This window comes from Heptranchias perlo, chromosome 5 (assembly GCF_035084215.1).
Source record: "Heptranchias perlo isolate sHepPer1 chromosome 5, sHepPer1.hap1, whole genome shotgun sequence".
NCBI classification, from domain to species: Eukaryota; Metazoa; Chordata; class Chondrichthyes; order Hexanchiformes; family Hexanchidae; genus Heptranchias; species Heptranchias perlo.
This window is the reverse complement of record NC_090329.1, coordinates 101,424,236-101,438,662: the sequence shown is the minus strand read 5'-3', so window position 1 is coordinate 101,438,662 and position 14,427 is coordinate 101,424,236. Positions and strand designations below refer to the sequence as shown.

General features: G+C 42.4%; 1 protein-coding gene across 2 annotated transcripts in view; it reads left to right on the top strand.

Moving 5' to 3' along the window:
- sh3bgrl2 (SH3 domain binding glutamate-rich protein like 2) overlaps window positions 1–14,427 on the top strand; it is a 60,373-nt gene that overhangs the window by 32,991 nt on the left and 12,955 nt on the right. For both annotated transcript variants that reach the window (XM_067983876.1, XM_067983877.1), the window contains exon 3: window positions 9,745–9,825. In XM_067983876.1, coding sequence (XP_067839977.1) covers window positions 9,745–9,825 — 81 coding nt within the window. The remainder of the gene's footprint in view (window positions 1–9,744; window positions 9,826–14,427) is intronic.

Below are 14,427 nucleotides of genomic sequence, written 5' to 3'. Positions count from 1 at the left end.
TCCAGAAGGTGTTACTGGATAGTGATTAGGAGATCTGGCTCATTTTCCTTTCCCTGGCACAGGGAACTGAATTCAGCTAACTCAATTGGGAATCGAATGTGGGACCCTCTGGTTGGAATGGCTTATTATAACACTGGGTGATGCCTTCGCCCACCAGACTATCTGGGGAGCTAATATTTGTCTGCCTGTCCTACATATCCATCTACCTTTCACTTCCTTGTTATTACTGTGGGTCACGCATAATTTGTGATCTCAGGTTTCTGCCAACATTGCTCTGAGACAGCCACTGGGGGGATATGAAAGTAACCCAGGGTGACTGTATCTGATTTATTTCCTTCACGATACTTGGTGCCTCCTCATAGCAGAGAGGCTGAAATTGAGAATTCATTGGCATGGGAATAGAACCTTCATTCACTGCTCTTCCATATATCAAGTGTGTTGCACCGCAGTGTCACCCAATTTTATTATTTCTAAATACACAAAAATGGTGGGACTTCCTCTTTTAAGAATTCTTTACACCTCCTTGCCTTTAAGTAGCAGCATGTTAGCGCACTCTGGATCTTGGCAAGTTGTGAAATTCATTGCCACAAACTCAGCAATTTTTGTTGCATTTGTTATCACTTTTCATTTTGTCAATAGATTAATTTTGTTGCTTCGGTAAGGAGCAGATCAGATTTCCATATATTGTTTCAGCCATTCTAAAAATTGAATGTACATTTCAAAGAAAAGGGAGACATTCCTGACTCTATCATTTAATGTTAGCTACTTTTCCTAACTCGTTTATGGAATTCCCTGGGAAAGCCTGTATTAGCCTCCTAGCAGGGTCAGCGGTGATCCAGAATAGTAAGACAGCGAGAGTGTGCTGGTAGGCTCATGGAACTTTGGGGCCATTGTGTGTAATTGCACTAAATAAAATAGAGGGTTAAAATTCTGATTGGCAAAATGTACACATACTCCTATTCCTGTCTCGGCTGTTTCTACACACAGGTCTGGATTTTAACTTGGAGCCGGGAAGGGAGCGGGGGGGAAGTTTATCGGACACAAAATCCGGAAGTGAAGTTGGCGGGTCGGAATCTGTGATCGCAACTTAATTGAAGGATAAAAATTCTACTACCGGGTTTTTCACCCGGCAGCCAGTCTGATTGACGTGCTCGCTGCTTGTCGGGCGGGAGAGCAGCCGGGGAGAGATCAGAGTCTTCGGGGTTTGTATGGAGGGTGGGGGGGTGGGGGGATCAATCGAGATCTTTGGTTGGATGGTGGGGGGATGGTCGATCGCGGGGGTGGGGGGAGGTGAACAGTTGAACGTTGGGGAGGTGAGAAGTCGGCCATCGTTGTGAATTTCTACTTCTCAGGGTGAAGGATATTGGAGTTGGTGATAGTTGTTTTCTGATCAGATGCTGTTGGACGTAAATGTCATTGTTTATATTGGAATTAGATGACCAGAGACAAGCCACTCAGAATTGATAATGGTTCAAATGAAGAAACACAACCCCTCACCTCTTTGTCTGCCAGTTCCAGGAGGCAGACCTGCTATTGTTTTCATTCAGTTGCATTTTGGATGAGATAAAGCACATACATGACCAGGATTATTTACTGTTTCAGGGGCACAACGTAAATGTAATTGCTAGGGAACACTCTGCTGGACTGCAGCTATTCAGCAAAATTGCTGCTCCCTCTTTCCAACAGAAAATCAGGCTTACAAGAGGCAAGGCCCATTCATTGAATCATTAAAAAGTTACGGCACAGAAGGTGGCCATTCTACCCATTGTGTCCGTGCTGGCTGAAAAAGAGCTATTCAGTTTAATCCCGCTTTCCAGCACTTGGTCTGTAGCCCTGTAGGTTACGGCACTTCGAGTACACATCCAAGTATTTTTAAAATGAGTTGAGGGTTTCTGCTTCTACCACCCTTTTAGGCAGTTTCTTATATCATTTTAATTTTGTAAATTTGAACTAGCCTTTCACTAAATTATTTCATGATATTCATGGCATGTACAGTAAATTCTTTTATTTTGCCATCTTGGGATCCTTACCAAATCATGTTGTAAACACTAATTCTCTATCATGTTTATGCAAGTCTTCTATCATTGAGGGTATCATACAAAACGTAGCTGCTAGGAAGTTACGCTACTTGATTGGGTACTACCTGGATGTAAAGCATTACCTGAGCAGACTGCAAAGAGGAAAATTGGGCAGGGAGGATCGCAGGCCCATAACTGCTCAATTTTCCTTTCGTTTAATTTTCTCCATGCAATACCCACGTGGAAAAGACTTGTAGGGGGTAAATTTCTATGGAGGTTTTCCCACTTGTCCGGCATAAATTCAGCGGAAAAGACACAGCAGTCTCAGAGAAACAGCATAAAGAGTGTTTCTGCAGCTCTTCTGACATAGTTACGTCGGAGAAGCAGGATAAAGTCCGGGGAAATTTGTCCCCTTAATTTCTGACCAACACTGGTCAGAAAATGTAACTCTTCTGTTGGCCCTGTCTTTCTGTTTGGTGTGATTGCATGCCCAATGGCACCACTGAACGCCAACATGATCAAGGAAGGCTCCATCAGCAGTGGTGATGGAGAAATGGAGAGAGAGAAGCAGGGAGATAGAAAGATTATGAAGTGGGAAAGAAGTAGCGAGTCAGGAAGAGAGATGCAATTATTTTATATTTTGTCGATGAGCAATGTCTCAGGAGGTCTACTGGTATTTGCCTATTGGTGTTTCCTCAGTTTCTCTCTTTACTGTGCTTTATGTGTTGGGCTTTAAAACTGCCAGAGTGTCGTGAGTAGACATTTTGTGCAGAACTCTGTCTGATGCGCTGACATAAATGAAAGCGGTGGACTGTGGACAACAATTTCAATTTATACCATGCATTTAATGTTTAAAAAAAAATCCCACGGTGCTTCAGAGAAGGATATGAGAAATGGAAGCTGAGCCAGGAAGGAGAGATTAGGCAGTACTCCCAGTTCATGATGTCACAAAATATCAGGATCTGCTCCCAGGCTGCGTCTGACTAGCAGTTTTAAAGCATAAAAACAGTCTCGAGGGATGACTGGGATACATTGATAAGCTCTTGGATGCCTCTGCTTTATTATATTTTAGGATTATGAAACAATTCAGTAGAGTTTACTTTCCCTTTTAAGGTTATGAGTAAACCCAACATGCACTGTGATTCTGGTGAAATTGCAAAAACATGGGGAGAGGAACTGATGGTAAGGACGTACTTTACTTCCCTAGGTCAGTAGAGGGACTCTGTTTTTAATGAGACTTCAATGATATTTTTAATTAGCCCAGAGCCCACTACTAAAATGGATCGACAGATTCAGTAGCAAGGCCACACCCCACACAAAGTATTAATGCAGGAGTGATTAGCTGTTTGCGTGTTTTTTTTCCTTCCGTAGTAAATCTGGAATCATTTCAATATCAAAGCTAAAAGCTCTCTGCAAATCTGGCCCAAGTTTCTGACTTTGAATTCATTCGAACCCAAAATAAGTTGACATAGTCGGGGTCATTTTCTAACTTCATGCTTCTGGCAGGGAACCTCTCCTACCGGCGACGGATACTGGAAATTCAGGCACCTGCTGTGTGTGACTTTCCAGCGCTTTCCTTTAACAGATAAAAAAAATTACCCCTGCTGTGGAGCAGTGTCACATTGGTTTGTGGGAGTGAAGTTTGAGTGAGAGTTCAATAAGTGATCCATGTTATCCTGTTCTGGCTGTCTGCACAATTTTCTGCTTTGTTGAAAGACCCATATGAGTTAAAAAGAACACTCTGCCTTATTTATACAATAAAATGGGTACGGTCTGCACCTGGGAATTTTTAAAAATCAAAATTATCTCTTTTCTTTGGCCTTCTTTATACAAATGCACAGAGTATAAGGAGCAAATTGAATGAATTGCAGACGCAAATTCAACTTGGAGGGTACGACACGGTAGCCATTACTGAGACATGGCCGCAGAACAGTCAGGGCTGGGAACTGAATATACCAGGTTATAAGGTCTATACGAAGAATAGAGAAACTGGTTGGAGGGAGGGAGTAGCCTTAATGATTAAGGATAACATTACTTCAATGATGAGAGGATATAACGAGAGGTAAGCAGGCAATGGTGACTCTATGGGTAGAATTAAGAAATAGAAAAGGATTTAAGACTGTAGTGTGAGTTGTGAATAGGCCCCCCTGGTAGCAGCTGTGAAGTGACAGAATGTATAAATGCAGAGATTAGATGAGCATGTTGCGAAGGCAGAGTGGTTTTAATGGGGGATTTTAACTTTCATATTGATTGGGATGAGCAGATAAGCTCATGTCAGAAAGTGAATTTCTTGAGTGTGTTCAGGACAGCTTTCTGCAACAATATGTCCTAGAACCAACAAGGGGGCAGACCACATTAGATTTAATAATGAGTAATGAGCCAGATTTAGTTAACAGCCTAACGGCACGTGAACATTTATCCAATAGTGATCATAATATGATCGAGTTCAACGGTGTGTTTGAAAGGGAGAAACCCATAACAGCTACTAAGATTCTAAATTTAGGTATGGCCGACTTCAACGAGGTGAGACAGAGACTGTCCGCAGTAAACTGGGCAAATCTGTTATTGGGTAAAACGGCAGAAGGATCAGTGGGAGGTGTCCAGAAAAGAATTTAATGTGATACGGAACCAGTTTATACCCCTCAAGGGCCAGAGCTCTACTTGCCAAAAAAACAGCCATGGACGACAAAAGAGGTAAGGGACAACATAAAACTAAAAGAAAAAGCATACAAAAATGCAAAAAAAAGCACAGATCCTGGTGACTGGGAGAGATACAAAGAACAGCAAAGGGTGACAAAACAGATAGTAAGAGCTACAGAAAAGGAGTATGAAAAGAAACTTGCAAGGGATATCAAAATGAACACAAAATTTTTACAATTTTATATTCGGAAAAAGAGAGTGGTCAAGAGCAATGTGAGCCCCTTAAAAACTGATAATGGTGATATTGTAAATGAAAATAAGGAAATGGCGGACTTGTTAAATAATTTATTTGAGTCAGTATTTACATTAGAGGAAGAGGATAGCATGCCGGACACCCCAAGGAAACTCATTTTGAATTGGGAATGGGGATTCGCCATAATTAACATAAGCAAATTAACAGTAATGAAGAAAATAATGGCACTAAGGAGTGACAAATCCCCAGGACCAGATGGTTTCCATCCTAGGGTTTTAAAGGAAGTAGGTGAGAACATTGCAGAAGCCCTAACTATAATCTTCCAAAGTTCTCTCGATTCAGGAACCGTTCCTTTTAGATTGGAAAATTGCACGTCACTTTGTTATTTAAGAATGGCTATTTAAGAAGAGAGAGAAACCAAGGAATTATAGACCAGTTAGCCTAACATCTATTGTTGGGAAATTACTGGAGTCTATAATTAAGGATAGAGTGATTGAACAACTTGAAAATTTTCAGCTGATCGGAGAGAGCCAGCATGGATTTGTAAAGGGTAAGTCATGCCTGATGAACCTGATTTGAATTTTTGAAGAAGTGACTTAAAGTAGTGGACAGAGGAATGTCTGTGGATGTTATTTATATGGACTTCCACAAGGCATTCGATAAAGTCCCTCATAAGAGACTGTTAGCTAAAGTTGAAGCTCATGGAATTGAGGGCAAATTATTGACCTGGTTAGGAAATTGGCTGAGCGGCAGGAGACAGAGTAGGGATAATGGGCAGGGACTCAAATTAGCAGGATGTGACTAGTGGTGTCCCACAGAGATCTGTATTGGGACCTCAGCTATTCACTATTCATTTACGACTTAGATGATGGGATAGAGAGCCACATATGCAGCCAGTTAAGTACTTTTGAAATGTAGTCACTGTTGTTTAAAGAATCGATCTATTTAGCGTATAAGTGCCTCCTTTATATACTAAAATAATAGATATTATGAAAGATATGGGTAGATTTTAGATGGTGCGAAGCCAAAATGACTGATATGAGGAAATACAACTTTCAAAAAAACTTGTTACCAATATCAAGGGAAACACGGCAGCCAATTTATGCATAGCAAAGACCCACAAAGAGGAATAATATAAATACTGGATGACTTGTCTTAGTGATGCCGGTTGGGGGATTAATGTTGGCCCAGACACCAGGATAACTCTCCTACTCTTCTTCAAATAGTGCCATGGGATCTTTTATATCCACTTGAAAGGGTAGATGGGGCCTTGGTTTAATGTCTCGTCGGAAAGACAGCGCGACTGACAGTGCAGCACACTCTCAGTGCTGTGCTGAAGTGTCAGCCTAGGTTATACGCTCTAGTCTCTGGAATGGGGCTAGAATCCACAACCTTATGACACAGAGGCTAGAGTGCTACCACTAAACCAAGGCTGACGCTGTAAAGATACATTCGGTGTCAAAGGGAGTGAGAGCTCACTTGCAGGCATAGTTAGCAATGCTAAACCCGAGGAAAATACCCAGCATAAAAACCCAAAAACTTAACATTCCCCTGGTATTTGAACCCTTCACCATAGAAAACTAATTGCCTGATTTTCTTAACCTTCCCTCATAATTTAGATTCTGAATAGTCAGTGACATCATTGCTCATTTGCTCTACCCATTCGCAGGCAATGATATTTAGTCTTGTGAGTCACAGGCCCAGAAATTCAGGCATGCCCATTTTTTGGGATGGGGGGGGGGGTGGTGGGAGGGCATAGGTCACATTCCCTGCACCTGAATGGTGAGGCCTAAGGTTCTCCTGATATTGGGTATCGGGCCTCGTTTCAGTGGAACCGGCAAAGTGTGAAGCGCCTGCCAGTGAGAGGAGTGCAATATTGGGCTGCTGCTAGCATCGCAGTGGGTCGGTTCGGGACTGGGATCTGGGCCAGGGATCAGCGGCAGGGGTTTGGTCCAGAGTCTGGATGGGGGGGATTGGGTCTGGGGATCGGGTAAGTTAGACAGATTTTTCATTGAATATAACACACTTATTGTGATATGATACTTGTGAGCCAGTCAGAGAGCAGAAACAAGGATAATATTGCAACCATGAGTTACCATTACTTTAAATGTGTAGCTGCTTTGAGTCCTATTCATTGGGTAGTTCTGCAGCTATGTTGCTAATACGTGTTGTTATAGAACTGACTATGTATCAATGTCAATTATGTGATCTGTTGACATCCTTTTAGTTGAAAAATATTTGTGAAATAGTTACTGTAATTCAGTTTTATCTTGTTGATTTATTAAGCGGAGCGATAGTTACTCATAACCAACCCTTAATCAAGGGCCAGCCGTGGAGGCATAGATTCAAGGTAAAAGGCGGGAGGTTTAGAGGGGATTTGAGAAAGAACTTTTTCACCCAGAGGGTGGTTGGAGTCTGGAACTCACTGCCTGAAAGGGTTGTGGAGGCAGGAACCCTCAACATTCAAGAAGCATTTGGATGAGCACTTGAAATGCCATAGCATACAAGGCTATGGACCAAATGCTGGAATATGGGATTAGAGTGGACAGGGCTTGATGGCTGGCGCGGACACGATGGGCCAAAGGGCCTCTATCCGTGCTCTCTGACTCTGACTCTATTTCTATTTCATTAGCCCAAGGTAATTTTGACATGTGGTTTTCATGAACAAAGGTCTTTTGCACACATCCTCAGTGTTTTTTTTAAATGTTGTTTTCAATATGTGAACAGCACTGGCAAGGCCACGTTTATTGCCCACTCCTAGTTGCCCAGAGAAGCTAGAGGTGGGTTTTCTGTAGTGATTGCTGGGCTACATCAGAGAGCATGGAGTCAACCACATAGTGTGCACTAGAGCAGATAGGGGTGGCAGGTTCACTTCCCTGATCATTGGCAACCCGCAAGATGTTGGTGGGGGGCTTGACACTGGTAGTACAATTGAAGGTCAAATGTTTGGACACAACATTGGCTGATACTGCAGATAGTCCCTATGCTAGCTTGGGGTGGGGTGGTTGCAGCAGAGGTGGAAATGCTGCGGGAGGAGGTCACTGTGACTGCTACTGATAGTACTGTCACTATAATGCAGGTTGGTCGCAGGTGTCTTTTAAGCAGATGGCAAAGCTCTGTAACTGGCTCCCTGCTGACCCAGAATCTGTGTAGGCCTTTGTCATTGGTCATTGCCAGGTAGGTTTTAATTTAACTTGCCAGCCTCCACAGGACTCGATAGCTTACTCTGATGCCTTGTCGTTCCTGAGCTTCTGTGAAAGTTTGTATTGTAAAAGCTCCTTTTTTCATGTCGTTTTGCCTGTAAATACTTCAATTATTTTTGATGGATTAGCAGACAGTATTCAATTATTTAGGTTGCACATACACTTTTCTACTGCTAAAAACAAAATTCTGCAAAAAAAATTCACCAAAATGCCAGAAAAAAAACCAAACACAGTTTTAAAAACACACTATAAACTGTAAATTGAAACAAGATGGCTGAAAAGCCTCTGCCCCTTTAGGAGCTGTCATACGTGGAGCTTCCTTTGGGGCTACTCCAGACTGGATCCATTCTAAATGGATGGGAAATCATGCTACGCTTAATTTACATGCATTATAATGTTCAAATAAAGCTTTTGCACATCTTTCTGCCAGCACATTGGACTGGCTTGAAAGACCGGTTGGAAGATTGCACTCTGTGTGCAAAAGTAGCGGAAATCTGACAATATGATCAACTGACTTTTAGGCTTTCGACTGCAAGTTCTGCGTAAGCACCACCAGCCTTAGTGACTGCAGAATGTACCCTACAGACAGGACAGCCTCCACAATGAAACTGCAAATTAAAGGGGGTACATGTATGTGTAAATGTGTCTTATAGATTCAATGTAAATAGTTGGTAAACATCTTTATTTACAAGTATTGTTTGAGTTGTGACTTTTAAATTGGGGCAAAAAGTCCTTTTTGTGAGTACGTTTTAAAAAATATGTAATTCAAGCTTTTAAATCTGTAAATAACAATGTATGAAAATTTTTAAAATTTAATCTAAGAAGGAACAAAATAATCATTTTAATTCCATAAGCCATTCAATTTAATAAGCAGGATTTAATAATGGCTTATAATTCCTGATCATTTCCTTGTGTGTCTTACTTCCATAAGAGCAAACAGACATTGATATTGCATTAGTCAAGCTTGGGCAAGGATCCTGCACAATGTATCTGTTCATTTTCAGGCCACTGCAGACTAATTGTATGTAATTTTCAGGTCCTGGCATTTATTGGAGCAGTGAATGGCTGCATGTACTACCAGGTACAGCCTGCCTTGCGCCTGATGTGCTCTGTGCCCTCATCGCAGGTTCACGGTACTGCCAGGACTCGATGCTCTGCGCACAGATTATGTACAAGGCATGTTAAAGGCCCAAGAAGTATATTAATGAGGTTGAAGTCCAATAATGCAGCTGCATTGCCTGTACTATATATTTTAAAAAAAATTCCCTGGCCGGCTCAGACTTTGCACTAGGGTAACCCACCTTAACCAGTTGCATTATGTGAAATCCTTTCTTAGCAATTAGTTGTATGACATTAACATTTAGTTTTTATCAATTCAGATTTACGTCCTCTGTATTTTACCCCAAATCCATATGAGGCACAATGTTTCAATGATTTTTCTTTAATAAAAGCTAGTTTGCAAGCACCTTTTCATGAAGGCAATGCATCGTTAACAGGCATAGATTCAGTCTGTACAAATTTTATCACCTGCCAATTTCTCTGTCTTCCTTTCCACCCCTCCCCTCCACACGCTCTAGCCTATTAAAAATACCAATCTATTGGTACTCATGCCTTTTCCTTTTGGTTCTAGGATTATGATGCTTTCTTTGAATCGAAGGAAAACAATACGGTCTCCACATTTTTTGGTTTGAAACCAAAATCTACATCGCAGGTAAATATATCCTTTGATTTACTGTCAGTTTGTTTTGTGTTCATACTTTTGGGGGAGAGGGTTTGGCATTGATAACACATCCAAGCAATGGATGAATTGGATCAGGATTGTGAATATTGGCACATTGCTATGATGATCAGATAATTTCAGACAGTGTTATTAATATGAGGAAAAACAGCAGGGAATATTTTGGGAGAGAACACTTTTGGAGGGTGGGGGAAGCACTAAAAAATAAAGATGCTGGATACAAAATTCCTTAAGGCCTGGAGTAGAATTCCAGCGCAAGAGGGACAGGAGAGGACCAACAGGGGCGGAAAATCAGGTAAGACTTGAAATCAGGTGGGGCTTAAAATAAAAGTGACCGTGGAGCTGTTGGATTGTCGTAAAAAACCAACTTGGTCACTAATGTCCTTTAGGGAAGGAAACCTGCCGTTCATACTAAGTATGGCCTATTTGTTTTATTCATTCTTGGGATGTGGGCATCACCGGCAAGGCTGGCGTTTATTGCCCATCACTAATCGCCCTGAGAAGATGGAAGTGGGCCGCCTTCTTGAACCGCTGCAGTCCGTGTGGTGAAGGTGAGCAGTTTGATACAACTGAGTGGCTTGCTTAGGCCACTTTGGAGGGCTGTTAAGAAACAACCACATTGGTGTGGAACTGAAGTCACATATAGGTCAGATTTCTTTCCCTAAGGGACATTAGTGAACCAGTTGGGTTTTTACGACAATCCGACAGCTTCATGGTCACTTTTACTGATATCAGTTTTTTTTGTAACTAAATTCAAGTTCTCAAATGGCCATGGTGGAACTCCAGTCCCACACCAACGTGGTTGACTCTTAACTGCTCTCTAAAGTGGCCTAGCAAGCCCCGCTCAGTTTGGGCAAATAGGGATGGCCAATAAATGTCAGTCTTGCAAATGATGCCCACATCCCAAATTCTCTCCATCCAATTGATGACCTGAGATGTTAAAGAAGACAGGGCCAGTGGGATAGCATCACCGGCTGGATTTCCCCATGGCTCCCACTTTTCTGAGTACTAAGTGACCTGACGCCATCAAAATACTGACATCAATGTCAATGAAGGAGCACAAAGGGTCCATCAGGCTGCCCAGGTCTGGATTTTGGCCTGGTGCCACATTTGTATCTCCTTACTAGCAGGTGCCCAAGCACCTGCACAATTATTTAAATTTGGTGACCCTGCCCTGACCTCCGGCAGTTTCAGGAGTGCAGGTTACCAGCAGATTGCATTCCTGCTCCACCATAATTACAGAGGTGGAGCAGAACGGTGGATTTTTGGGCCTGCTATCTTTGTATCATATTTGCGATCTTAGGATGATGTGTTTTCAAATCCTTCTGTGCCAAGTAAACTAAAAGTCCATCTATCAGAGTTTTCCTGGTTACAAGGCAGAAATTCCAAGCATAATTTAAAATGATGTGCTTGTTTGCATCCAATGTATTGAAACTAATTATTTTAATAGAACATTTTCAGCTGTTAAAAGCCATCACTTTTCAGTCCACATGTATAATTATGAACCTTAAGCCTGGAAATTGCTGTCAGCATAAATCTTACACAGGTGGCAATTAAAAAAAAAAAATTCTTACACAGGTGTGCAATAAAAACAGAAAATTCTAGAAACACCCAACTGATCAGGCAGCATCTGTGGTGAGAGGAAGGTAGGGTTAAAATTTCAGGTCGATGACCTTTTGTCAGAACTGGCAATCGTGCAATAGTGCCCAGCAATGTTGAGCATGTAGTATATCACTCTCCCCATTTCCTAACAGTAACAGAATTGCTGAATGGAGAATTTGAAGTGTGAGCACCAATGCACTCAGTGGGTGTAATTTTGACTTCAATGGAAATGAAGATCGGGACTGATGTATAACGGGCAGCAGTGTCGATATCGGCCGTTTTACACTATCGCACAAAGTCAAAATTACCCCCTGTATGTGTGTTAGAGCAATTAATGTAGCAGATTGGGCACTCAAGGGTAGAGCCTCATATTGCAGTAGTAACACATTGGTGCAATTTTTCATGTCACTGGAGAAGCTGGAGTGCTCATGTGGAAAATGCAGAACTTACTAAACTTTTAATTAATGTGTATGTGATCAGAACAAGCACACAGAAAATTTCAGATTCAGGGTCTCTACAGTTCATTTGTGATGTAAGCTCAGCTGATGAGAAGGCCAGTGTGTGAGTGAGATGCTCCTACAGTGAGGATCATCCATTCCCCCAGAACTCCCATTTTCCCATCCTAGACTCACATTAATGGTATTTAGACAATTGAGTTTGCTAGACAATTGGATACCAAATTACTGTAAAAAGAACATCCACCCTATCTATATACCACCATATGAATAGAATAACATTTTTGCAAAGAGAACAGACATTTCTCTGCAGTGATACAGATGATATTAGCTGTATTTTTGTAAAAAGGTGCAGGCAATTCTGAATCCGGAAAGTCGGAAGTAACCAAAATGTAAGAGTTTTTTTCTGAACACATCCCGACTGGTGTAATTTTGGCTGTAAGCTTGGTGCCCATTTCTAGCAACCGTTCTAGAACTAGCAACCTGATGGGGTGAAATTATTAGAGCTAACACAGGTGCTAAGCTTGATTTTAATGTGTAATTATTTTGTGCATTAGCAGTAATGGATAGTTCACTGATTTTTATCCGTGTTCTTAAAATTTTACTTTAATGCTTGCTAACATAGAAACGAGGCAGTAATAGTTTACTGGCTTGTTGAGCACTAGCTAATGGTAAATGTGCAAAATTACTGATGCTTGTCTCTCAAGCCCCAGTTCCCCGAGTCCACCCTGACAGCTAAAAGCCCTAAGACGAGGTAACATTCTGGTCACCCTCCTCTGGACCTTCTCTAGGGCTTCGATATTTCACACTGAGGGGACCAAAATTGAACACTGTATTCTAGATGGGCTGTACTAAGGCCTTGTATAAACTAAGTGTATTTCTTCTTCTTCACTCAAAAGGTAGTGGAAATCTGGAACTGTTTCCCCATCCACCCTGCCCCCCCTCCCCCCACCCAAGGCTGGGTCAATTGAAAATTTCAAAACTGAGATTGATAGATTTTTGTTAGGCAAGGGTATTAAGGGATATGGAACCAAGATGGGTAAATGGAGTTAAGATGCAGATCAGCCAATATCTAATTGAATGGCGGAACAGGCTTGAGGGACTGAATGGCCTATTCCTGTTCCTAGTTTATATTGAACTGTACTAGCTATACACCCTATTCACTTCCCCTATGGCTTCATGACACTGCTTATGGACTTTTTTTATTCATTCATGGGATGTGGGCGTCGCTGGCAAGGCCAGCATTTATTGCCCATCCCTAATGGCCCTTGGGTAGGTGGTGGTGAGCCGCCGCCTTGAACCGCTGCAGTCCGTGTGGTGAAGGTTCTCCCACAGTGCTGTTAGGAAGGGAGTTCCAGGATTTTGACCCAGCAACGATGAAGGAACGGTGAAATATTTCCAAGTCGGGATGGTGTGTGACCTGGAGGGGAACGTGCAGGTGGTGTTGTTCCCATGTGCCTGCTGCCCTTGTCCTTTTAGGTGGTAGAGGTTACAGGTTTGAGAGGTGCTGTCGAAGAAGACTTGGTGAGTTGGAGTGGGACTAACTGGATTGCTCTTGCATAGAGCTGGTCAGTGCATCTTGTAGATGGTACACATTGCAGCCATGGCGTGCCGGTGAAGGTTGTTAATGTTTAGGGTGGTGGATGGGGTGTCAATCAAGCGGGCTGCTTTGTCCTGGATGGTGTCGAGCTTCTTGAGTGTTGTTGGAGCTGCACGCATCCAGGCAAGTGGAGAGTATTCCATCACACTCCTGACTTGTGCCTTGTAGATGGTGGAAAGGCTTTGGGGAGTCAGGAGGTGAGTCACTCGCCACAGAATACCCAGCCTCTGACCTGCTCTTATAGCCACAGTATTTATGTGGCTGGTCCAGTTAAGTTTCTGGTCAATGGTGACCCCCAGGATGTTGGTGATTTACGTTTCATGAAACATTGTTAATTTTGAAAGAAACTACTGTAAAATTAAAGAGATGTGCTGTGCCTTTATTTCTATAATACTGAATATGTAGCATGTGCTTAACATGGTGCATTCCTCTTGTACTGTATGTAGTGATGTGCCATGGCTTTTCCAGTGCACTACTCCTAAATGATGCATGACTGATAAGAATAGAAGGTTGCTGAAGATTTGCTTTTGATTCAGCTTACCTTCTCTTGTTGGAGACCAAGACACTCCTTCCTACCTGTGTGCCAGGATTAGTCTGCAGGGGCCTGCTGACTTTGCAGGGATTCTCCTGTTACTTGTCCAGACACAGATGCTGGCGCTTGGTGGCAGCAACCTGTCTTTTCCTGTGCTTCTGCACTCCTGTTGAAGCTGAATTCTTGCACTGACCGCTGATCTGCTCCAATACATTCACTGCAATGAAGCCTCCGAATCTTTCGCACATCGTTGACTGAATTCTCCAAGCATGTTGAAGCAAACTGTTATTGTGTTAGAGTGTGGACTAGAATGCCTCAGCTATCTTCAGTGTACATTCCTGAGATCTGGCAACTATGCCCACTGCCTACTGATGTCACTCACGCTA